Here is a 26,225-nt window from a genome sequence, read left to right as displayed (position 1 = left end):
AGATGCTTGGCTCAACAATTCTGAACAGACTCTTTTATAGCAAGCTTTCTCAGAACCTTCATAAACTCATATGCCCGTTAGGGCTCTAAGACAGGGGCGCCGCGGGGATGTTTTCTTACCTAGCTGTTTCTTATTGGCCTAAAGAAACACTCATTTAAAAGTTGGATGCCTAGTCCTCTGGAAAATCATTTAGGGCACTTTCCTCCTTAAACCCTGGCAGCAGAGCACAAAGGATTAGAGAAAGAAGCTTGTGAATGGGAAGTGGGTTAGGAAATGGTGGCTGTCGTGTGGGAGGAAATGATGAGGACCTGAACCAAGGGAGCGTCACTGGGATCAGATAAGTCAACAGATAGTCTGAGTGCATCTAAGGAGGCAGAGGCAACAGAACTGGATGATTAACTAGATGTAGGGTGGGGAAGAAAGGACGGAGACAAGGGTGACTCAAGCTCTTGCCTGGGCAGCTGAACACCATTCATTGAGATAGGAGCAGAGAAAGGAAGGGCGTTGAGATTTCAGCTCCACATGTGGTGTGTTTGAAGTGTCTTGGAAGCACCTCCACGGAGAGATGTGGGCCCAGAGCTCAGGAGGGAGAAAGGACTTAGAGATAAGGATTTGGGTATCATCGTGTGATGGATGCCAGGCGAGAGGGCAGGGTCAGCCATGGAGAATGAGCAAGAGCAAGAGTTCCAGTTGGGACACCCAGGGAAATCAATTTCCAGAGGGCTGATGAAGGAAGAGAAGCAAATGAAGGAAAAGAAGAGTCGGGGAAAGATGAAGAGAACCAAGAGAATAGTCAGGGGAGCCAAAGGCAAGGGGCTTTAAGGAAAGAGTGTTTACCAGTGTCAGATGCTCAGAGAGGTCAAGTCGGGTGAGGGCAGAAATAAGGTCATTGCTTTTAGGTGCCATGGGTGACTCTTTGCTGGGCAGTTTCAGTGGAGAGACGGGAACAGGAACCATTGTGCAATGGAAAGGAGATTGGCGGCAGTGAGAATGACAAGCATTTTAGAGTTTTGACCATGAAGTGAAGGAAAGAGGAGAAGGCAAGAGGCAGAGGCAGTATCACATGTGGCAGTCCTAGGTGGGAAAGAACCTGACAGATTGGAGGCTGAGAGATCATGTTAATAATGTTAATAACAAAACATGTTAATAATTTTGACCTTTACTTCATCCCTGTCAGAAGATGTTGATATAATTTAAACATACGAATGATGTGAGATTGTGATTTTTAAAGATTATGTAGGTTTACATAGTGGAAAATAGATTGGAGGAAGGCAAGAATGGATGTGGGGTGATTTTAGGTGGATACTGCTCAAGGCTAAAGATAATAAATTAGGATCGTAGCCACAGTGAGGGTGATGGTGGTGATGATGATGTTGGTGGCAGTGGTGATGATGGTGGTGATGATGGTGATGATGATGATGTTGGTGGTGGTGATGATGGTGATGATGATGATGATGTTGGTGGTGGTGATGATGGTGATGATGATGATGATGTTGGTGGTGATGATGATGGTGGTGATGATGGTGATGATGATGGTGGTGGTGATGATGATGGTGGTGGTGATGGTGATGATGTTAATGGTGGTGGTGATGATGGTGGTGATGGTGATGATGGTAATGGTGGTGGTGATGGTGATGGTGATGTTAATGGTGGTGGTGACGATGGCAGTGATAACAGCAGCAGTGGTGTTTATTGGTGGAGGTGGTGATGGCAGCTGGCACTTTTGAAAGCCCCTTATATACACTATCTTATTGACTTCTGAGATGGACCCTATAAAGTACATACTATTCTCCACTTTATATATAAGGAAATTAAGTGCAGAGAAGTTAAAAATTTGCTAATAGTGGTAGAATTTGTTTTTATATCCAGGCAACCCACCTCTAGAGCCTGCACTCTTAACCAGTTTGGTCCATGCAAAGAAGCAATTGTAATCCAGAGAATGTAGGATATGGAAGCAACAGACTGTGGTGACAGATGGAGGATGCAGGAGTGAGGACCATGGAGGTGTGAAGAACGGCAGCCTGGTTCAGGTGGACAGGCCCTAAGACGAAGGACACTGGAGGAGAAATGGGCAGGGAGTGACGTGACACCAGTTCAGTTTCAGATCTTTCGGTGCAACTGAGATGCTTAAACACTTTCACATGGAAATGCTGAGTAGCTCTTGGGTGCATATTCTGGAGGAGAGAACCAGTGTGGGCACTGACGGTTGAGTGTGGTCAGCCTCTAGATGGCGGTTGAAACCACGGCTGTGGATGAGGTCACTGAGGAAAGAGTCTTGAATAGTTCTGTCTTCCATTCCTCGAATAGGGTTGGGTCTTCCCTGCCTGATACCATGCTGGCTATGGTCTGGGGCAGCAGAACACCCCAAAACACAGGCACACCCCTGCTTTCACCGGGCTTCCTGGCCAAGAGTGAGACTGAAATTGACTCCTATCAATGCATGAACCTTTATCAACTGAGGCAAAAGCACTGACCGGAAGAAACAGGGCTGAGGAGAAGAAATAACCAGAAGGGTTGGGTCCACACATGGAGGACTAGCTTTGCTACTCAGAGCCGACTAGAGCTGTCAGGAAATGTCCAGTGGGGAACCCAGGCCTGGCATCCTCGACTGAGATTCTCCTGGAGCAGCGCCTCCCTCCCTCTGCTTCCTGACAGCCTTCCTTCCCTACCTTGGCTTTGACTCCAACCAATTTTTCTGCTTCCAGCTCCCTATCTTCTTTCACCGTCCTCCCAGTACTCAAAATGCTGCCAGCGCTTTCAGACCTGCCAAGCACGTGTCCTTCCATGAGAACACTCCTGAAATTCTGACAACCCCCACTTAGCTGCATCTGATGAAATGGAAGCAATGGAGACTCGCCCTGGCACAGGCCCTGCTGTAGCACGGCTCCAAAACGTGGTTACTCTGTGTGTGCCTGCTGACTTCACAGAGTGATGTTCACTCCCATCTCACTTCTGGGCACATGTGATAGCCTCACGGTACCTGCTCCGTTAAAAGCCATGGAAGTTCTCCCTGGCCCTGGTGCCTCGGACCCCTCAGGAATCAGGAAGCTGCTGGAGAGACTCAGCAATGCGCCAAATGAAAAACGCCCTTTGCTCTTCTTGATTTTCCATTTCCCTTTGGTTGGATACTCATAGGCAACTGTGTTTGTTCGGGAGCTTTGAATCTCTGTAGTGAGCGGAGACTTATAGCATTCTATTTTCCTCAAACGTGCGAATTTGCCTGTCTGGGTAAGGGGCTAAAATGACATTCTGAAAACGACTGGCAGAGCGTCACCCAGACGTTGTGCCCACACAGGGCATCTCCTTCATGATTACGCTCTCTCTCTCTCTCTCTCCCACCCCTTCTTCCTCTCCTTTTCCTCTCACTCTTTTGGGTTGGGTGACCATATGTCCTGGTTCGTCTGAGTCCCAGCTTACACATAATGTCCAGGGATAACCATCCGGAGTACCCCTGCCAATCCCCAAAGTACTATGAATCGGAGATTAAATGGTTTGGTCACCTGCTTCTAAGTGCCATGCTCTGTCCTCCCCCTGCCTGGCACACTGACTGGCCTGTTCGTGGGGTCTTCTCCCCCTGGCTGTCATCTGCAGACCCACTTTCTGCGTGTGTGCTTCCCTCTCATCAGACCATCTGTTTCCCCCTCAGGAGGGCAGTAAGCAAAATGTGGGCATTCGTCTCTGATGTGGTGGGTTCAGAGTTGCTGGCAGGACCCCCACTCCTCATCCTCTCCCTCAGCCAGCCTCCACCATGCTGAAAAGCCACACTTGAGATCCATCTTGTTTTCTCCTGAAGCAGCACTGCACTGGGAATTCACCTTTGCATCCCCAGGAAGGACAGGAACTAAAGCCATTCTGTGCCCTTCCCACTCCGTCCAGGTGCATCTCTCCCACCCACAGTGGGGTCTCGGGTTTGCAGGAGTGATCCCCGTGTGGGACTTGCCTGGCACAGGAGGAGGGCAGAGTCCATTTCCCAAATGTGCCCTCTACTTCCCTGACACCATGAGATACTCATCCCACTTAACTTCAAGCTTAACCTGTCACCTAGCATGGCAGTGTGCTATGGACTGAATGTTTGTGTGCCCCCAGTTCATATGGTAAAGTCCTGGCCCCTGGTGTGTTGGCATTTGGAGGTGGCCTTCACACATTTGGGAGGTACTTTGGTCAAAAGACTATGTTGGACCTAATACTGAATATGACAGAATTGGAAGGTGGGGTTTCAAGAACGAGGTTAGTGCCCTTAAAAAGAGGATGCAGGAAGCACCCCTGTCCCTTCTCCTCTGCCACGTAAGGATGCAATAAGAAGGCACCATCCTGGAACACTTACTAGGCACTGAATCTGCTAGAACCTTAATCTTAGACTTTCCAGCCTCTGGGTCTGTGAGCAATATATCTCTGTTGCTTATAATTATCCATCTTCAGGTATTTTGTTATAGCAGCAGGAACAGACTAAGACAGGAGGTAATTAGATTTACATAAGACCATTAGGGTGGGGCCCCCATTACAGGATTAGTGTGCCCTTATAAGCGGAAGAGAGGCCAGCGCACACTCTCTCTTAGTCACGTGGGAACTCAGCAAGAAGGCAGCTGTCTGTGAGCCAGGAAGTAGACCCTCACCAGAAACTGGCACCTTGATCTTGGACTTCCCAGCCTCCAGAACTATAAGAAGTTAAGTGTTGCGTAGGCCGCCCTGCCTGTGGCAAGCTGTTTTAGCAGCCCCAGGACCAGCAGCAGTTCAGAGGGGCAGTCTGGCCTGCAGACCATTGGCCCAAGTTCTTGGTTCCCAGAGCATCCCTGTTGCCCTCCTTTAGATGCAGCTAGGGCAAGGCCTCAAGGTTGGGGTACAAGAGGGAAGGAGGGGAGGGCTACCTGGCCTGGCAGTTATCACTTCTAAAAGAAAGTGTACCCTAATAAGAATAGATGGCACAAGTCCAGGCCCCCATGCATGAGAATGTGACTGGAACAGGAGAGGAAGAGCTCAGCCAGGAAGCCACAAACCAGTACCACACTGACACTCAGGATAATATAAAGAGGCACACTCACAAGAACCTCCTCCTGTCTGCACCCCTCCGCATTTCCTGTGAGTGCTCCTGGCCACCCACCCACACAGACACCTACCGAGGCAAGCACAGGCAAACATGCAGAGTTCTGGGCCTCTCTGTTTATCTGAATGCTTAGATTCACGACATCGACAAATTAGCAGTCAGGTGTCTATGCTTTTGCTTCTATTTTTAATCTGGTGGTTGCATTGCTAAATGTCCTTGTTAGAGGCTTTTATCACCTCAAGCTGAATGCTTTCAGAGTGATGTTATGCTAACTTTTATTATTTTATTCTTCACATTTTAAAAAATATCCCTTATGTGTGTTGAGGACGTAGAACTCAGATGGCCTTTTAATCAGTTTACTATTGCAACCATAACAAATTACTACAAACCTGGTGCTTTAAAAACACACGAATGGTTCCTTCGCAGTTCTGGAGGCCAGAAGTCCCACATCAAAGTGTCAGCGGGGCCTCGGTCTCTCTGAGGGCTCTAGGACGGATCCTCCCCTACCTCTTCCACCTTCTGATGGCTCCAGGTATTCCTTGGCTTGTGACAGCAGTGCGCCAGTCTCTGCCCCGTCTTCACAAGGCCCTCTCTTCACCCTGTGTGTCTTTTATAAGAACAGTTGTCATTGGGGTTAGGAGACACACGGATAGTTCAGAATGACCTCATCTTGAGATTCTTAACTCAGTTACATCTATATAGACCCCTTTTCCAAATGAGTCACCTTGGGGTTCTCGGGGTTAGGACATAGGCATATCTTTTGGGGTCCCCCATTCTTCAACTCCCTAGCTGTCTCTCAGGATCACAGTGTTTGTTACTGGCTTCTGTACTTAGGCAAGCACAGACCAGGACGTACAGATGTACCGAGCTAAGTGTGAGCACTTTACACACCTGCGTACGCCATCCTGTCGCACAGCTGACCATTGAGCTTGGCTGACACAAGCCTACCACTCCTTCCCCCTTCCCAGGATTCTCAGCTGTGGGGCACCTGCAGGCTGCGTGCTCTGATGTGAGGCTTCCTGTGATGTTGTCAGGCATGTGACACCCTAGGCTGGTGCCTTGTCACTCTTCAGTCCCCTGCCTATGATTCTAACTTGAGTGGCGCCATGTTCATTCCTGACTCCAGTCTCCCGTGACTCCCATTCTGTTCCCCGCATGCCAGCTTGCCATCTCCACTGGATGTCTACTCACATGTGCAGAACCAACATCAGCACCTGTCTTCTCCTCCAGTCTTTCCATTGCCTGCAGCTCCACCCTTTTGGTCAATCATGTCTCAGGTCTTAGAGTTGGCCATGACTTCTTTCACTCTCTCAGACTCCATTCAGTCCATTGGGAAGTCTGTCAGCTCTACCGTCACTAACACCTAGATTCTGACTCCCTCCCAAGACTCCATTGCCTCTTTGGTCATCAGTGTTTCTTGCCTGGAATAACACATTTGCCTGCTAACTGCTTTTTTCTTATCCCCACTGCTCCACCCTATAGATAGCAGCCATAGTGAATTTTTAAAATATAGGTCAGTTAGAAAGACTTGTTTAAGGCATAGCTTAGATCATATCATTGCTCTTCTTTAAACTCTCCAGCAGTTCCCTGTCTCACTCAAAATAAAATCCAAAGTCTCACCTTGGTTTACAACGGGGGTGAGGAAACAGTGTCCTGCAGGCCATATATGGCTCATCACTCTCATTTTTGTAAATAAAGTTTTATTGGAACACAGCCACCCTCACATATTATCTATGGCTGCTTTTGAGCTACAGTAACAGAGGCAAGTATTTGCAACAGATACCCTAGGGTCCACAAAGCCTAAGACATTTTATAGCTGGTTCTTTACAGAAAATATTTGCTGATGGCTGGTTGAGCCCCCTGACCTTCCTCCCCATCAGTTCTTCCATGCTGTCTCCACTCCAGCCTCTCATGTCCCTTCTAAAGGCACCAAGCACTCTGGAGCCTCATGTGCTGCACCCAGGGGCCTCTATGCTGTTGGGACCCTTTGCCTGGAAGGCTCTTCTCCAAAAAAGCCTAGCTACCTGTTTCCTCCCTCTTACTTCTTTCATGTCCCCTATTTGCTGAATTAATTAATGAGTCCTTATTTGATGGATGGACAGATGGGTTCCGGTTATAAAGCCCGCAGAGAATAGCCACAAGTCCACATTGTCATCACCGTCACCATAATTGGGGCATGGCTTTCAGTGGGCTGTAGCTATGGGTATAGAATGGTACCACGTGACAAAGAATCTTCTTGCCTCAAATGTCAGTGGTGCCCTGTTGAGACTCATTGATGCCACCCGTAAAGCATTATAGTGAAATGGGTGCCCTGGACCCGTCACCACACGTGAGCAATGATCTGCTTTACCTGGACCCTGAAGCAACCTGCATCACCCACCCCTCCTGCCAAGGCACTTGCCGCATGTTGGCCTCACAGTACATTAGAAAGTCATTATTTTAAAAGATTTTAATAGGGAGAATTTTTTGAAGAAATGCATGAAATCCACCTGGTACTTTTCTCCCTAATCTTTATTATTCGTCATTCCACCAAAGCTCAACTTTGCATCAAAAGCCCAACCCTGTGGTTTATTAGTAAGTCTGAATATTTGATAGAACACGTTTATCTTTAACAGAGCATTTTTTGGGGGGGACACGTCTCATGCACTGTCAAGTCGGCCACAGAGAAGCCTCTTGCTACCTCTTCACCAGCTTTCTTGAGGCTACTTCTGGTCTCTGCAAACAGAAGGGAAAAGGGAAGCCGCAGCTGGGGTGAGTGGGGTGCCTGGGTTTAAACCCCTCCATGGCTCTCGCTCCGAGCAGAGGGAAGTTGGGGTTTTGGGCATTGTTTTTCTGACCAGCTAGTATGGCCGCTTCTGTGACCACAGCCTGATCACCCCACAGGCTCATTTATTATTTCCCACCCTTCACCCACCTCTGCTGGTACTGGCTTCAGCTCACCAACAGCCTCAGGTCCTTTTCTAAAGAGCGCTTTCTTCAACTCTGCACCCCCTCCTGGGAGCTCAGCGGGGTGGAGCGACTGTGGCCACAGCTCCAGCTGCTTCCCTGGACCCCTACTTAGCCAGTTTCTGCCTGGGCACCAGCTCCCACTCAGTCAGGTGGAGCCCGGGAGATTCCGGCCCAGGGACACTTGACTCCAGTGCTGGCTCCATCCCTAGGTCTCAGAAACAGACTTCTTGAGCTAATCAGTCCAGCTCTTCAGGTTGACTTGAACTTTGGACCAGGTTTATCCCTTCTCTTGCCTATTATCATGATAACAGCTATCATTTACTAAGCACCTACTGTGTGCCAGCTATTGGCCTAAGTTCCTTATCTGTGACCCACATAGAGCCAACCAATCTCAATACAGTGTCACACTCCAGAAAATATTAGTCTGACATCTAAAAATAATTGGAAATACATTTAAATCCTTATTGTCATCTCTTGGAGAGGTATCACTGGAAGATCACTGCTAAGACGGGTAGCAAAATGTCTTAGCATCCTCATAACCACTTACAATTAGAACTAAAGTGACTGTTGTGTCTGTCTAATCGTACATCAGACATGGATTGTTGTTTTATTTCATATTGTCTTTATTTCATATTGTTTTATTTCAAAAGTGTCTTCGTTAGTTGCCCAGGGCTGCTAGAACAAAGTCTCACACGTAGGGTGGTTTAAAACAATGAGAGTGTATCTTCTCACAGTTCTGGAGGTGGGAAAGTCAAGAAGAAGACCTCAGTGGGGCTGTGCTCCCTCTGAGGACTTAGGGGAATCCTCCCTTGCCTCTCAACAGTCTTTGGTGTTCCTTGGTTTGCAGATTTGTCACTCAAATCCTGCATCTTGACACAGCACTCCCCTGAGTGTGTCTCTCTGGGTTTCCAAATTTCCTCCTTTCTAAGGATATCAATCATATGGGATTAGAGCCCATCACAAAGTCCTCATTTGAGCTTGATTAGTCTGCAAAGATCCTGTTCCCAAATGAGGTCACATTATAAGAACTGGAGTTTTGGACTCTAACGTCTTATTGTAGGGACAAAACTCAATCCATAGTGATATTTTGTTGGATGTGTATGGACAGTCCTTTGGAATCTTGCAGAGGAAATGAGAAATCTGTCAAAGGTAGTCAGGAAGGGATTCCCAGAGGCCTCAGAGTGTGGACTGGGCCTTAAGGGACACCTGGGATGACAAGAAGCTCACCAGGAGAAGTCGGGAGAGTGAAGGAGCCAGGCAAGAAGGCGATGTGGTTGGGCACAGAGAAATGCATGGGGGCGTGGGGGAGGCAGGGGTGCTGTGTTGAGGGTAGAAAGTGCCTAGGGCTAGGCACTTTGTGGGTCAAGAAGGGGAGACAGAGCTGGGAAGAACACGTGGAGGGAAATTCCAAAGGGCCTTTTAATCCTTATGCTAAAGAAAGAGTTTGGGTCTTATCCTGTTATCATATAGAAAACAAAGAATCAAAGGGAATTTTCAACTCTAGTCACTTGCTTTAAATTTGTCCTCAATCTCAGAGTGATGCCTTTTTAAACAAAGTTGAAGCAAGACTCTTTTGAACCAAGGATTAAGTGTATCTTATTTATTAAAACTTGAATTCTGTCATCTTTAAAAAGAGCAGTGTTTGGTCTTCGTAGATCAATAGATAAGGAGGGTGACCTGAATCAAGCCCAGCAGGTGGTCTGTAGGCCAGGGTCTCCGTGGGGCTCCTGGGAGGCAGACCTGGCATGGAGGCCTGGACGGAAGTGTGAGGACAAGGACTCTCACAAGAGGTACCTGGAAGTGGGGGTGCGGGACCTGGCAGAGGGAGAAGCTAGGCGGTGACACAGCTCATTCCACATGGCGCTCTGGAGCTGGGGCACCTCAGTGGAATCATCCCAACTGGAATGAAAGGACAGGCCTTTGTTACCTTCTATTGACGGTTACTGGATATAAGCCATCACCCATCAGGAATGTGACCTTAGGAAAGGACCACTCTTTGCAAAAGGGTAAGCCCAATGGAGGACAGTGGGGACCTCAGTTATTACCTTGGTTTTGAAGAATCCAGCCACTAATATCCATCATGTTTAATAAACTCAAGAAAAATATAAAGATTGGGTATTGATTAAAAACAGATAAGCCTGAGAAAATAGACCACAGAGATTACCAGGGAAGTTCCACAGTGTGATCAGTATAGTCCAAGATGGGAAAACGAATTGAGAGGTTAAATGCTTGGATGAACATTCCCTTTGGAAGCATAGTCAAGTGTCACTTGATGACAGGAGAAACACATCTCGGGGCAATTTCATCCTCATGTGAACACTGCACTCTTACACACATCTGACATCACTAGATAGTAGAATCCTATGTGATCCATTGTGGAACTGAAACATATGTAGTGCGTGACTGTAAATTTTCCTGTGCATGGGGACAAGCCATCCAGTCACATTCTTTTCTTGTTTCTGACCTACAAGAAGAAAAGTCAGAGAATGGGGAGAGAGGTAAAGGCACTGGGGGGAGGTCTTCGCACTACTTGATAAAGCAAATAAATCATCATTAGCCAAGCAGAAAGAGAAGCCCAGGAAATGCCAACGTTTGCAAGAAAGCACCAGAAGGCTTCTCACATCCAGGCTGCGCGCCACGGGCAGCGGGAGTGCCTGGAAGCCTCACTCGGGGCAGACAAGGCCTTCCTGCAGAAAAAGAATCCCAGGCTTATCCAAAGAGCAACTGAGAAAGCTCAGACTGTTTTCAAAAAATCATGTTCCATCTGGCACTTGAGTGAGTAGGTAAGCATCTTGTACTGTCACTCTTAAGGAGTGATTTATTAATAGAGAAATATTGACTCATTAGTGACAACTGATGGGCAGTGGGTGGAGCCCCCATGCTGCTGCCCCTGCCATTTGAGAAGCTGTGTGGGTACCAGAGAAGCAGCAGCGAGGAGCAGAGAGGCAGGACCACTACCGAAGCCAACACAGGGAAGGTGACTCCAAGCCCCCAAGCCTGCCCTTCTCTGACTCCTCCCCGGGGGGCACGGAAATTCAGCCACTTTCTTCCTCCCACCTACAAAATACAAGCTCCTCCACAGCTGAGGGCTCTTCCCAGCTGGAACCCCTGACTCGCTCTGCATGTGCGAATGGGGCCATTGGTGCTGATGGTTTGAATGAAGAGCCATTCTGCAGCTCAATAGGAAGGGGGAGAGAGCAACAGGGAGGAGACTGTCCTGTCTTGCTAAAACTGTGTCAGAATTGGATTCACACCCTGGTTTGAGAAACTCCAAAGTCAGTGTTCTTTCTGTGTCACTTGTCATCAATCTTGTTTTTCCCCTGCTGTGCCTGAAGGATCAGGCCATTCTGCAATGCAAACTCTGCAGTCCATATGGTCTTCACGGGGTTGAGGGCACAGTCCACGAGCCAGCCCTCCCCTCAGACCAAGATGCAGGCTCTAGCTTTCCCAGCCACCAACACTTCTGACCAGCTGACTATGGATGTGGGGGTTCCCACTCTGCTCAAGTTTCATAAGTTGCCAAACCAACTCATAGAACTCAGGGAAGTGCCGTACACGGGAGTGATTTTAGTTTTGACCAATCAAATGAAGAAATACATAACACAAAGTCCACGAGGATCCCAAATATGAAGTTTCCATGTCCTTAGGATGCATCACCAACCAGGAAGCTCCCCTGAGACTCAGTGTCCACAGTTTTCTTGGGGTTTGTTATGGAGGCATGACTGATTGGTTGATGGAATCATTGACCACATTGAACTTGATCTCCGGCTTCCTCCTCTCCTTCAAAGTCAGGCTGTCATGTGGCTCAAAGCTCCAACCCTCCAATCACAGGGCTGGTCTTTCCAACCTGAAAGCGTGAAACATGATTGGCCAGAACCCATCCCGAAACCATCTAGGGTGTCAGTTCATTAGCATAGATTCAAGTGTGGTCCAGGTACCCACTCTAAATTTCAAAGGCAGTCCTTTAACTTGGGAATTCCAAAGGTCTAGAGGCTTCTTCCCCAAAACCAAGGACAGAGAATAGCCACATTCTTTTTTTTTTTTTTTTTTTTATTGTAAACAAATGGGATACATGTTGTTTCTCTGTTTGTACATGGCGTAAAGGCATACCATTTGTGTAATCATAAATTTACATAGAGCAATGTTGTTTGATTCATTCTGTTATTTTTTCCCTTCCCCCCACCCCTCCCACCCCTCTTTACCCTCTATACAGTAGTTCCTTCCTCCATACTTGCCCCCCTCCCTAACCCTAACTCTAACCCTTCCCTCCCCCCCATTATGTGTCATCCTCCACTTATCAGCGATATCATTTGTCCTTTGACTTTTTGAGATCGGCCTATCTCACTTAGCATGATATTCTCCAATTTCATCCATTTGCCTGCAAATGTCATAATTTTATCATTCTTTATGGCTGAGTAATATTCCATTGTATATATATACCACAGTTTCTTTATCCACTCATCAATTGAAGGGCATCTAGGTTGGTTCCACAGTCTGGCTATTGTGAATTGAGCAGCTATGAACATTGATGTGGCTGTATTTCTGTAGTATGCAGATTTTAAGTCCTTTGGGTATAGGCCAAGGAGTGGGATAGCTGGGTCAAATGGTGGTTCCATTCCAAGTTTTCTAAGGAATCTCCACACTGCTTTCCATAGTGGCTGCACTAATTTGCAGCCCCACCAGCAGTGTATGAGTGTACCTTTCTCCCCACATCCTCGCCAACACCTGTTGTTGCTCGTATTCTTGATAATCGCCATTCTAATTGGGGTGAGATGGAATCTTAGGGTGGTTTTGATTTGCATTTCTCTTATTACTAGAGATGTTGAACATTTTTCCATATGTTTGTTGATTGCTTGAGGATCTTCTTCTGTGAAGTGTCTATTCATTTCCTTAGCCCATTTGTTGACTGGACTATTTGAATTCTTGGAGTAGAGTTTTTTGAGTTCTTTATAGATTCTGGAGATTAGTGCTCTATCTGAAGTATGATTGGCAAAGATATTCTCCCACTCTGTAGGCTCTTTCTTCGCATTGCTGATAGTTTCCTTTGCTGAGAGAAAGCTTTTTAGTTTGAATCTATCCCAGTGGTTGATTCTAGCTTTTATTTCTTGTGCTATGGGAGTCCTGTTAAGGAAGTCTGGTCCTAGACCAACAAGGTGAAGATTTGGACCTACTTTTTCTTCTATAATCTGCAGGGTCTCTGGTCTGATTCCGAGGTCCTTAATCCATTTTGAGTTTAGTTTCGTGCATGGTGAGAGATATGGGTTTAGTTTCATTCTGTTGCATATGGATTTCCAATTCTCCCAGCACCATTTGTTGAAGAGGCTATCTTTTCTCCATTGCATATTTTTGGCCCCTTTGTCTAGTATGAGAAAGTTGTATTGGGTTTGTGTCCGTGTCCTCTATTCTGTACCATTGATCTACCTTTCTATTTCGGTACCAATACCATGCCGTTTTTGTTACTATTGCTTTGTAGTAGAGTTGAAGATCTGGTATTGCAATACCCCCTGTTTCACTCTTCCTGCTAAGGATTGCTTTAGCTATTCTGGGTTTCTTATTCTTCCAGATGAATTTCATAATTGCTTGCTCTATTTCTGTAAGGTACACAATTGGGATTTTAATTGGAATTGCATTGAATTTGTATAGCACTTTAGGTAGTATGGCCATTTTGACAATATTAATTCTTCCTATCCAAGAACATGGAAGATCTTTCCATCTTCTAAGGTGTTCTTTAATTTCTTTCTTTAGTGTTGTATAGTTCTCATTGTAGAGGTCTTTCACCTCTTTTGTGAGATTGATTCCCAAGTATTTTATTTTTTTCGAGGCTATTGTGAATGGGGTAGTTTTCCTAATTTCTCTTTCTGAAGATTCATCACTTATGTATAAAAATGCGTTGGATTTATGGGCATTGATCTTGTAACCTGCTACTTTACTGAAATCACTTATGAGTTCTAAGAGTTTTCTGGTGGAATTTCCTGGTTCCTCTAAATATATAATCATGTCATCAGCGAACAGGGATAGTTTGAGTTCTTCTTTTCCAATTCGTATCCCTTTAATTTCTTTGGTTTGTCTAATTGCTCTGGCCAGAGTCTCAAGAACGATGTTGAATAGAAGTGGTGAAAGAGGGCATCCCTGCCTTGTTCCAGTTTTTAGGGGGAATGCTTTCAGTTTTTCACCATTTAGAATGATATTAGCCATGGGCTTAGCATAAATGGCCTTTACAATGTTAAGGAATGTTCCCACTATCCCTATTTTTTCTAGTGTTTTGAATAGCCACATTCTTTATCATACAACCTCAGTAATGAGCAGTGGTGATGTTGGTAGTGCCCTGGTAGGAATCTGCCCAGCACCAGGCAGGCTCCCAGAGAGTGCGTTTCAGCTTAGAGAACTCCCAAGTTCTTCCTTTCCTGAGGCTGAAATTTCTCTTCTCTTAGGAAGATAGATTTGCGTCTGTTAAGCAAAGAGTCATGAATTTACACTCCAAGGACCTAGAGTTGACACTACTCCACCGTCTTTCCAACAGAATCTCTGGCTTCCAGGAAAGACACCTGGAAATTCCTTGCCCAGGGCAGGCCCTAGAGAGTTTCACCAACCATGAAACAGAGAGCTGGACTCCATTCAGCCCCTCTCAGATACCTCGTGGAAGGTGGCAAGGCTCTGTCTGGCCTGACACAAGTCTTATCCATACCCTTGGTATGGTGTCTTTTTTCTCATATGGCTGGGAATCTCCTTATAGGAGTCTTTTCTTTCTTTTCATTTTGGAATTATTTCCAACTTAACAAAAAGTTGGAAAAAAAAGCATTACAAAGAATCCATGTCAGCTTCGTCCAGGTTCCACAGTTGTTCAGCATCATCATTTGTCTTGTTTACTAACTCTTTCTCGTTAAACACATACAAGCATGCCCTTCATTACTTTTTAAAAACTATTTGAGGGCAAGTTGTACTCATGTTGCACCATTACCAGAATGCTCCAGTGTTTATTTTCCCCAAACAAGGGCACTCTCCTGCCAAGTTCCACTAGAGCCATGTAAATTGGGAAGTCAGCATTATTCTGATACCACCATGCAACCCTCACCCCGACACCTTCATACAGCCCATATCCCCGATGCCACTGTGCCACCCAGAGATTCCATCCAGCTGACCCAACCACGTCTAGTTCCCTCAATCCAGGAGCATACATTGCATTCAGTCGTCATATTTCTTCAGTTTTCTCCCATTTGTTCCCGGGGACTCTTGAGGAGATCCCCCAACCTGAGTCCCATGACTAGGCTTGGGCCATGAACTCTTGGCAGGATGGTCTCAGAAATGATGCTCCGCTTTCCTTGGTGCATCAAGTCAGGAAGCGTGCTATGGCTCCCTGTCCCAACCCTGGGTGTGGCTAACCTTGAGAAGTGAGCCATTCCTGTCAGCTGGGTTTTGGTCAGAGTCTGAGGAGCAGTGCCCCGTCAGTCCCTGCTCACCATCAGATCTCCACTCTCCATCCTCGCCATCCACTGACGAATCCTGCACTAATTAGCCAATGCTGAGTTTGTTGCCGAATGGCGATTTCTATTTCCATCCTTTCCTTTACATTTACTAGTTGACCTTCTACTGAAAGGAAAAGCATTCCCTTCTCCCCCACTTATTTATCTATTCAGAGTCTATATCTTCAGTGGCAGTTAATTTCTATCCTTATATGTTAATACTTAGGTTGTCCCAGATTTGGCCATTGAGGGTCCCTTTCAAGCTCCTTCTGTCTCACTGTGACATATTCTCAACATCCTCTAAACATTTTCTCTTTTCCTGGCACAGAATGATGTTTCAGACTCATCTTGTACTTTTTTCTTTTCTTTTGCCCCAGCCCTGGAATCACCCATTTCTCCAAGGAGCCTTGGATCCTTTCAGAAATGAAGGGTATTTATCTGGAAACTAAGACTTGGTGGTTGGTTTACAAATCACCAGGGGATGTCATTGCCCCTAAGACTTTCCTGTAAATGAAGCTCAGTCCCATTCTTTCTCTTATTCTTAAGCTGTGGGTCACAACAATGTTTCCAATTCCATTTCCTTATTCCTGGTCCTCCGTGGGCTTCCCCTCTCCGCAGTCTGCATACTCTTCCCAGCCATAGATTTTTCCCATCATCCTCAGTATCTTTCTTCTTTGCTCAGTCCCCTGTGTGCAGCCAGACTCCTCATCACTAGCCGGCCCTGCCCTGGGCCCTGCTCCTCCTCCTCAGCTCACCACATTGACCCTTGGCCATGCCACCGCCTCCTAGGGAAGGAGAAAGAAAAGAAAAAGGGTAGAAGAACAGGAGGCCAAATTTTTGTTTTCCTAACCTAGTGTACGAAGCACCAGAATTTGCACAAGTTTGTTGTGTTAAAATAATGTTTCATTTGTTTGTTTTGCTGTTTTTAGTATTTACCTTGAGTCAAGTGATAGTCTAAAGAGTTCTAATTTAATTCTCACAAAACCATTCTCAATAATACTGTGATTTTCCCCATATTGTAGATGAAAAAACAAAAACAAACAAACAAAAACGGAACCCAGAGAACATCGATGCCCAAGGACGTCTAGCTCAGTACTGGTGGGTGGCTGGCCCTGCCAGAGTGGCATGGCGCTTGCATTACTGACAGTTGCTGTCCTGCTGTCTGACTGGTAGTGACTTGAAAAGAGCTCTCAGCTCCCTAGGCCTCTTTCAATTGCAGAGGACACAGATTCGTTCAAGACATAGCATAGAGGTTTTCAAAACCAGTGGAATAGCTTGGTTGGACTAATCTTCCTGCAGGTAACAATGATAAAATCTGGACAAAAATTTAAAGAAATCCCTAAAGATTGGAGAGTGCCTACAGTAAGCAGAGACTAAGAGGGACATCTGCTCTTAGGAGACGGACTGTGACAAATGAGATTTGTGAGTGCTTTTCTTTCTTCTGAGGGCACTATCCAGTCTGGGAGGGGCAGAGGCAGAAAGCTGCAGCCTTGCTAACCTGAGGTGTAAGAGGTTAGAACCTGGGGCTGGCAGACCAGCCAGAAGGGAGTCAGAGAAAGGGTGAGCAAAACAAATTACCAACTTAAAAAATCCTAATTTAGAAAAGCACCAAAATACATCAACCACTTAGGACTAAAACCTATATACTGGAAATTATAAAGAATTACTTAGAGAAACTAAAGATCTAAATAAACTGAGATATACCATGTTCAGAATTGGAAGATGCAATGTTAATAAGAGGTCAACCCTGAACACCCCCCACCATTAAACTATAGATTTAACACAGTCCAAATTATAATGCTGCAAAGTTTTGGAAAAGAAGGGGAAAAGCTCTTTCTAAAATTAATATGGACATGTGAAGATCTAAAAAGCTCAGTAATCTTGGGGGGAAATAGAAGATTTATCCCATTGGACCTCAAGATCCCTAAACCTACAGTAACGTGGACAATATGGTATTCTGCATTGTGTGATGAAAGATCAATAGAAAGAAATGAGAATTCAGAAATAGACCTAAACTTAGAAATCCAATTGATCTTTTACAAAGACAGAAAAACCATTCATTTTGGAAAGAAAAGTCAACAACTAATGCTGAACAACTGTGAAAACTGTAAGTTTTATCCCTGCCTCACACCATACAGAAACATTAATTTGAAATGCATCATAGATCTTAAAGTTAAAACTATGAATCTTAAAAGGGAAAACACAGAATATCTCCATGACCTGGAGGCAGGCAAAGATTTCTTAGGATGCAGAAAGCACTGGCCATAAAAGAATTTTTTGATAAGTTATAGATTATTGAGACACTAATATTGAAATGAGAAATAAACATACTACAGAGCAGAAGAAAATATGAGTAGAACAGATAATACATAGTACTTTTACCTAAAATGTATAAAGATCTCCTAAAAGGTCAATCACAAAAACACAGCATAGAAAAAGGGGCAAAAGATTTGAATAAACACTTCACAGAAGGTGTGTGAATGACCCAGACACACATGAAAATGTGAGCAGTGTCATTAGCCCTTGGGGGACGTGGATTAAAGCACATGAGATATTTCTATCCTGGACCTCAGCCGATTCCCACACTGATCATGCTGTGCCTTGGTTTCCCTGCTGAGATGATGCATATTGAAAAGACTGACAGCACTGAATGTTGGAGAAGGTGCTGGGTAACAGAAGCTTCGTGTCACAACGGAAATACAGAAGTGGATCAAGCGTGGCAGTTTCTCTTAAGGTCAAACGAACATCAACCCAGTAATTCTACTCCTCAGCAACTATTCAAAGTAAACAACAGCATATATGCACAAAAATGCTTGTAAATTAGTTTTCAAAGGAATTTAATTCTCAGTGGTCAAAATAAGAAAAAGCCCCTGTTTCTAGGAGTAAGGGGTTGAATAAACATTTTGTTTTGTTTATAAAGCAGAAGATCACCCATGAATAAAAAGAAGCAAATTACACATACAACAAGGTGGGGGGATTTCAGGTATTCTCCTCTGTGAAAAAAAAAACAGACACAAAAACACGGCCCCCAGAAATGATTGCATGTATGAGAGGTTCTGGGGAGGGGTGGTTCCTGGGAGGGAGGGGTGGGGGTGGACCACGAGGGATGACTGAGGAGGGATAAGAGGGAACTTTCCAGGGATCTGGAAAACTACCTTTCTTTAATTGGTGTGTGGGTTTCACAGGTGCATTCACGTGTCAAAATCATACAGTTAAAATTTGTGCATTATAATGTACATAAATTTTACCTTAAATGAAGACCCACCAAATAAATTAGCAGTTGAGTCATGGTTGGAGCGTAGGAGGAGGCAGAGGTGAAGTGGGAGGGGCAGGAGGCCGGCGTTACTGAGGCTGGGCTGTGTGTGAGAGGGGAGCTATTATGCTCCTCTATTGACCTTACGTGTGTTAGAGGTTTTCAATAATAAACAGCACAGGGGGCCCAACCCTGAGGAAATTCAACATTGGCCTCCTCAGTTTTAACTGGGGAGAGGGAAGGCTGTCGATTTAAACCCCAGAAGTGGGGAGTCCAGCTGGGCCTCAGGAGGGAAAGAGGGGTTCTGGGTGACGTATCAGGAGGACCACGGACAGAGAAGTACAGATGAGTGGCGAAAGTGGTGGAGAGGGGCGAAACTGCCTACTTAGAACCTTGACCTCATCCTCATCCCACGTCTCCCTCCCTGCGGGTACCCTAGGTCCCAGCCCTCTTCCCGAGCCTCAGCTGATTCCCATCCTGATTTGTTACCACTGCTAACATGTGCGTGCACTGCCTCAGTTTCCCTATCTGTCTCACAGAGCAGTAGTCAAATTCTCTGCTGGGCAATTTTTTTTCCTAGCAGGAAAGGAATTTTTTAGGAGGAGGGTCTTCTAGCATCAAGATTTTGGTAGGAAGTAGCTGGACCCAAACACAAGGGTGCTTGGGCAGAGGAACAACTGGGCATTCCTTCAGACCTGTATATTTTAATATTATTCAACATTTTCCTAATGGAGACAAGAAGAAACATTTTCTTCTGAGAAAAAAAAAAATGGCATATCTCCTTTTTGTTCTAATTAAGAGATTAATTGCATTTCATTTAGAGAACTTCTTAGGAGGCATGTTAAAAAGCAACCAAAAAATAAAAAAACATGAAATCTAAATAATAAAGTGCCACTGCTCTTCCTGGTCAGAACAGCAACTGCCTCTGTATCCATCATTCAGTCTCTCACACTGCCAAGCCATCCAGCAGGACAGGTCAGTGCCTGTGGGCTTCTAAATGTGCATCCAGGGGACCTCTCTGTTGTCAAGAGGGGCTCCAATCGCCCATTACATGTGGATCCGCTTGAGAAACTCGAGTTAAGATGGTGCCAAAGTGACGTCAGAACCAGGCAAGGCCTTGGTGGTTCATATCCAGGCAGCTTCCCAAGTGGCCCTCCTGTCAATCCAGCTCTGGTGCTGGCCAGAAAGCTATGGCATGGGGCTGTGGGCAAGTGGCCCACTTAACCTCTGGGTGACAAGAAAGCACGAACAAGGGGCCACCTTTCTCGTCATATCTCCATTTCCTGTGACCATCCTTCTTGTGTGGGGACTGTGCCGCTTGCTCCCTTGATGTGAGTCTTGTCCTTCTGTCTTGCCCACCCCGCCATCCCAATGATCAGCTCAGCTAGTGGAATCTTGAGTCCAAGAGGTCAGGTTCAAATACCAGCCTAATGCCATGGCTTGAGTGACCTACATCAGTTTCCTCATTGTCACGTGAGGACACCTGCCTGCTTCCCAGTGTTGTGCAGATTCAGTGAAATCATGTGTGCCAATCATGTGTGCCTGGTCCAGTACTCAGTAAGGCTGGTGAACTTGGGAGCCATTAAGAAGGTGCTTTTTACTACTCAGTGAATCATAATTGGTTCAACTGGAATGCAGTGCAGAGGCACAGCACCTGTGCTGTCTCTGCATTTCTCCTCACCTCTGCTCTCTCCTCAGTTCCTCTGTCTCTGTCTCATTTGGCCAAAGTGTTCGTTCATCACACAGAGCTCCCTGTGTACCACATCTTGCACTAAGTGCTAGGGAATCTGAAACAGATCCTTCGGACAGAATCTCACCCTAGAAAATCTCACCTCTGAGTTGTGCCCCTCTCTCCTCTGTAGGAGATCATCACCTCCATCCTGCTGAGTGGGCGGATTGGGCCCAACATCCAGTTGGCTGAGTGCTATGGACTGAGGCTGAAGCACATGAAGTCAGATGAGATCCACTGGCTGCACCCCCAGATGACGGTGGGTGAGGTGCAGGACAAGTATGAATGTCTACACGTGGAGGCCGAGTGGAGGTAGGAATGAGGGGTGAGGAGGCCCTGGAGGTCCTCCCTGGAGCACTCCCCATCCTCAGAATCTTCTAGAAAATCCAAGTGGCATCCTAGACTTAGACCTCCTACAATGTCTAATGCATGCACTCTCAAGGCCTAACATGCACTCACAGTAAATCTGTATCTCAGGGCAGAAATCCAGAAATGTCCCCAGATGGGATACTATAGTGCTATGCTGAAGGGGAGCAGAGGGAAGGGAGGATGGAGAGCCCAGGCCAAGGGCTGGTCTGTGAACCTAAGGACAACTGTTGCCATAAGGGTGAATCACAGCTAGCTCTGACCACTGCCTACTGGCCACCTCTCTTTCATGGTCTTCAGCCTGACCTCAGAGGAGAAAAAGAAGAAGCTTGTCTTGGAGAGGTGTCCAGAAGCCTCATGGGCAGCACTTGCATGCTAAGGAGTGGAGTTCCTTCAGCCATTGGGGGACCCCCTTCCTCCTTGAGATTTGAGCTTCCCTGTATCACCCAAGTCTGACCTTCCTGCCACAGGTATGACCTTCAAATTCGCTACTTGCCAGAAGACTTCATGGAGAGCCTGAAAGAAGACAGGACCACACTGCTTTATTTTTATCAACAGGTAAAAAGTTCTCCCAAAGTCCCATTGCACCCTAAGTGCCAAGTATTATCCATCCTGTCCTAGGGAAATGAAAAGACAAAGTCCAGGTTTTGGAGGGCCCCACCCAAGAAGCCACTACTCGGACCGTGTCTGCTGATCCAACCTTGGAGCAGACTAACCTGTTCCATAAGCTCCAGCTCTTCTAGGACTTCCATGGCTTCCCAAGAGACTGGGCTAATGAAGCAGGAAGAGCAGGTTAACATACAAGCTCTGTGGTCTTTCACACCTGATTTTTAGCCAGCTCTGCCATTTATTAACCTGTATTCTCAGGGACTTCATTTACCTGCATGAAGCAGTTTCCTCTTCTATAAAATGAAGAGAATAATAATACCTACTCTGTTGGGTTATTGTGAGGATCAAATGACATCATTGGCAGTGTGCTGGGAAGAGACCCATGATTTGTAGTGCCTGCCAATTCCCATGGTGTAAATGCTCCCATCAAAGCCTGATTCAAGCTACCAATGTGATATCTATCAGCTCACAAAACTTCTAAAGATGTGATAACTGGCTCTCTTGAATAAATGCCAAGCATCTTTGAATTGCCGTGGCATTAAATGAGTACCCAGCACCTGGGCAGAAGAATCACAAGGCAGAGTGAGCTACTGCCACTATTTTCCATCTGGTCTCTGCTTCTTCCTGTATCTCCCCTCTGGTTTCCTAAACACTAATCCAGATGTTTCTTGGACCATGGATGGCATCTATTCCTACTTCTCAACAGAGCTTTGGAAAAATTACTGACTCCTCTCCAAATCTTGGGGTTTTTTCTCTCCAAAATGGGGGCGGGGAGAGAAATCTGGAACACAGAGAGAATGTGTATGAAAGTTTCCCATAAACCCACAGCTTCAGCCTGTGAAAGGTCTCCACTGGCCAGGGATCCAGGGGACAGAGGGAGCTCCCATCCTGCTCCCCATCCCTGCTCAATGCTTGTCTGTGATTGGGTGAGCATGAGACAGCTCAGGGGGCAGGAGTGTGTCACCTCCTGGGGCCTCTGCTCAGGGAAGGGATGAGGGTGTGAGTCTGACCTGTGATCTTTCTCTCGTCAGCTCCGGAATGACTACATGCAGCGCTATGCCAGCAAGGTCAGCGAGGGCATGGCCCTGCAGCTGGGCTGTCTGGAGCTCAGGTAAGTGGCCTCCAGGTCTCTCCTGGGAGAGCACCATGCTGGGACTGAGGCTGGCCACGGCTTCCATGTGTCTCGGGTGGAAGCAGGAGAGGGCATGTGACAGCTGGGAAGGAGAGGAGGGGAAGCCAACAGAGTGGGGCTCTAAGGTGCTCCCAGCTCCCTCTGCTCAGTCCCCACCCCCTGTCCTGCTCTTGCCTCTGCTGCCTGTTTCTCCCTCTGTTCCTTGCTTCTGCTGCCATTCAAGTGCAAATGCTTCGGAGCACCAGGCTGGGTCCTAGGGCTGTTGGAATGTAGGGGTCCCCATCTGTGCTGCCCACTACAGCACCCCAGCTCTGTGTGAAATTAGCACTGCTTTCAGCAATGTCCTCAAACTCACAGTGTTTGGGAGGTAACAGATGTGTACACAATCATAATAAAAGGAAGAATGAACATGGGCCCATCTTCTAAGTAGAAGCCATTAACCTTGCCTGCAGGCAACAGGAAGAGGGGATTTGAACTGCTCCTGGGGGAAGAAAAACCTCTTGATTGGCAGATAATGACACTCAGTAGGTGTTGCATCCAAGCCCAGGGATCAGAGGAGGAAAAGCCTAGACCCAAGAATGGGGGTAGGGTGAACATGAAGGGCACAGAGGGCTGACATGTAAGAGGCCATGAGAATGGCAGTCTAATGACATCATGAGGACACCAGACACTGTGTGCCTTCCAGAACCACTGCAGCCCTGTAACCCACATCCCATCCTGTAGTCTTCCCCTCTGAAATTAGACAGTTGCTTGTGGACCTCACACTTAGGACTGTGGTATCACTTGGAGAGTCTAGTAAATCATGTCAGTCATCACTGGGTGAAACAGCAGCACCGAGAGGACCCATTTGCATTCCGCTTCACGTTCTTATACCCTCCAGTCATCCCTGAGCTGTTGCTGGTGGGGGCTGCTGTGCCGGGGGCTGTGTGACTCTCCAAGGGTCCGGTCGGGAATGTGCAGTGCAGTGATGCTGCTCTTGATCAGCTCGGGACTGCTCCCAACCCACGTTTGTTTCCTGAAAAGAATGTGCTGACCCATGTGTCCTGAGTCTCAGGAGCATCAGACAGAGGTTCCTATTCTTACCGGTGACCACTGAGGTCAGCGGGGGTGCTGATGGGGAAAGGGTGTGGGAAACGTCTACCTTGTGAACCTGATACATTTTCACACCTGATCATTTTTAAACGACAAGGGTAGAATGAAGTTGGACTATTTTAGAGTCAAGTTTTGACTATTTTTCACTAAGAGAGTCAGATATGGTTCTGAAAATCATACCACAGGTAGACCCTTGCAGGGCCGTGGCTCTTGCTTCAGAATTGTGGGTAATAGTCCCTTGTCCTGTTAGCATCATGGATTACATACCTTGCCTATAGACTACGACATCACCAGGAAAAGAGTAATGCATTCTTTCTCGGTTTAAAAAAGAAGAATGGTACGTGCAGGAGACGTGAGGTTAGTGACATGAATCCTCGGTGGACTCAGATCCTACCCAGGAGAATTGGACATAATGACGTAGCGCCCAGGTCTGAAATTGGGCTCCTTGGGGGTGCATCCTGGGGCTTGCATTTACTGTGTTATTCTAGGCAAGTCACTTCATCTCCCTGTGCCTCAGTCCCTTCATCTGTAAAATGGGAATGATGGTAACAACCTCATAGGGTTGTTATGAAGTCTGAGTTACTGTACTTCAAGTACTTACAACCATGACCAGGGCTAACGTGTTCTAAAACTATGCATTTACTTAGCTCACATTTTCTCCTTACCCTTATTTTATTTACTTGTTCTTTGTAGACTTGTTGCTCAGATAAGTTTTAGATTTTCAGCAGACCTGAGCCGACGGCACAGAGTTCTCAAGTGCCTTCTGTCCCACGCACAGCCCTCCATCACCAGCGCTGCGGGAGCCGAGCGGTTGTTCTGGTGGCCGCACCATATCACCCAAGTGCCACGGCTCACGTGGAGGTTCCCCCGTGGGGTTGCACACTCTGTGGGTCTGGACAAATGCTTGCGTCCACCACGACAATATCATACAGTCATTTCACCGCCCCAAAGTGCCGCCTTCCACCTCTTCATCCCTCCCTCCCACGAACCCCAGCAACTCCTGGGCTCCATATCGTCACCATGGTTTTGCCTTTAGCCGAACATCATAGAGTTGGAATGAAACCTAACTGATGTTTTATTGATTTATTGAAGGTGCTTTACAAATGCTGAATATATTATTTAATCTAAATATCCTGCTATAAATGAAAATGTGACGCTCGTGGCCTCTGTGCTAGAAATAAGTTTGAGGAACCAAATGATCTGTCCCACTGTGGCACTTAAACAGACTCAGTTAGACTCTAGGTAGAAAGACCTCCCATTACTACGCCTGGAATTCAGTCACCTCCCTTGACTGGGTAGCTCCATTTCAATATTTCCAAGTATACTTGTTTTTCTAAAATTGAGACCACTGTTTGTTGAGTGATAGCTGCTTACATTGCTTGACAATCTGTTCCAAAGACTGATTAAAAATTGTTCAGGACATAACAGTTCATATTTTATGCTCTTACTGGGGATTTCTTCTATAATTTCATGCTTCAGATGTTCTTGACCCTGTGATTTGGAAATATTTTCCTAGATTCTCTTTCTACTTTAAAATGGATTTATTGTTTATATTTATCCTTTAATTCATTGGAAATAAATATTCTAGATAATTAGTTTGAAGTGAGGATCCGACCTTCCGATTTTCTAAACACAGTGAATTGTCTGAGCTCATTGCTTTGGGGTCATAAGTTACTTGCTTCTCTCTGTTTATAGTTTTAGTAGCATAAAACTGTTCCCAGACATCTATAGGACATCTGGGTTAAAGGATTACTGAGTTATTATTATTATTATTATTATTATTATTATTATTATTTTTAACTGGGGATTTAATCTAGGGGTGCTTTACCACTGAGCTCCATCCTAAGCCCTTTTTATTTTTTATTTTGGATCTTGCTGTGTTACTGAGGCTGGCCTCTCACTTGAGATCCTCCTGTCTCAGTCTCCCAAGTTGCTGGGATCAGAGGCATAAGTTACTTTAATGTAAGATCAAGAGTAGGACAATGTCTACAATAGTCAGTGAAATGACTAGACACAGCAATCCTGACAGGGAAGGAAAGCTGGCACATGCAGGGACATTGGCTATGGTGCCAGCTTAAACCACCATTGCTACCAATAAATACTTCAGTCATGCATCAGTTAATAATGGAGATATGTACTGAGAAATGTGTCATTACGTGATCTCATTGTCACATGAACACAGTAGAGCGCATTTACACAAACTAAATCACCTGCAACTCTAAGTGATATAATCTTACGAGACCACCATGATATATGTGGCCTATTGTTGACCAAAAGGTCATTATGTGGCATCTGACCGTACATAGAAGTCTTCATCAGTGCATATGCTTTTAGGAGAAATGGAACTTGAAGAATATGTGTCATTTAGTAATAGATGTCACCTCTGGTGGTGGGATTATGGATCATTTTTATTTTCTTCTGTAAATTCGAAAACTTTTATATGTACATTTAATAATTATTTAGGGGAACACACAAACGTAGGCACATATTTCACAGACAGCCAACAGGCAAAAAGAAATTGCACAGGAAACCAGGACCTGAAGGTGCAAGTGGCATCTCTAGGCTGACAGCCCGAGGATCGGCCTCCTGGGCTT

The 26,225-nt window shown here is 46.0% G+C and overlaps 1 protein-coding gene across 5 annotated transcripts in view; it reads left to right on the top strand.

Annotated features, from left to right (window-relative positions):
• Positions 1–26,225, top strand: part of PTK2B (protein tyrosine kinase 2 beta) — a 115,451-nt gene that overhangs the window by 63,990 nt on the left and 25,236 nt on the right. For all 5 annotated transcript variants that reach the window (XM_079141278.1, XM_079141274.1, XM_079141276.1 and 2 more), the window contains exons 3-5: positions 20,566–20,744; positions 21,269–21,356; positions 22,439–22,518. In XM_079141278.1, the coding sequence (XP_078997404.1) occupies positions 20,566–20,744; positions 21,269–21,356; positions 22,439–22,518 (347 nt within the window). The remainder of the gene's footprint in view (positions 1–20,565; positions 20,745–21,268; positions 21,357–22,438; positions 22,519–26,225) is intronic.

This window comes from Sciurus vulgaris (genome assembly GCF_902686455.1).
Source record: "Sciurus vulgaris genome assembly, chromosome: 5".
Lineage (NCBI taxonomy): Eukaryota > Metazoa > Chordata > Mammalia > Rodentia > Sciuridae > Sciurus > Sciurus vulgaris.
The sequence above is the reverse complement of the archived record's forward strand: the minus strand, read 5'-3'. Positions and strand labels throughout refer to the sequence as shown.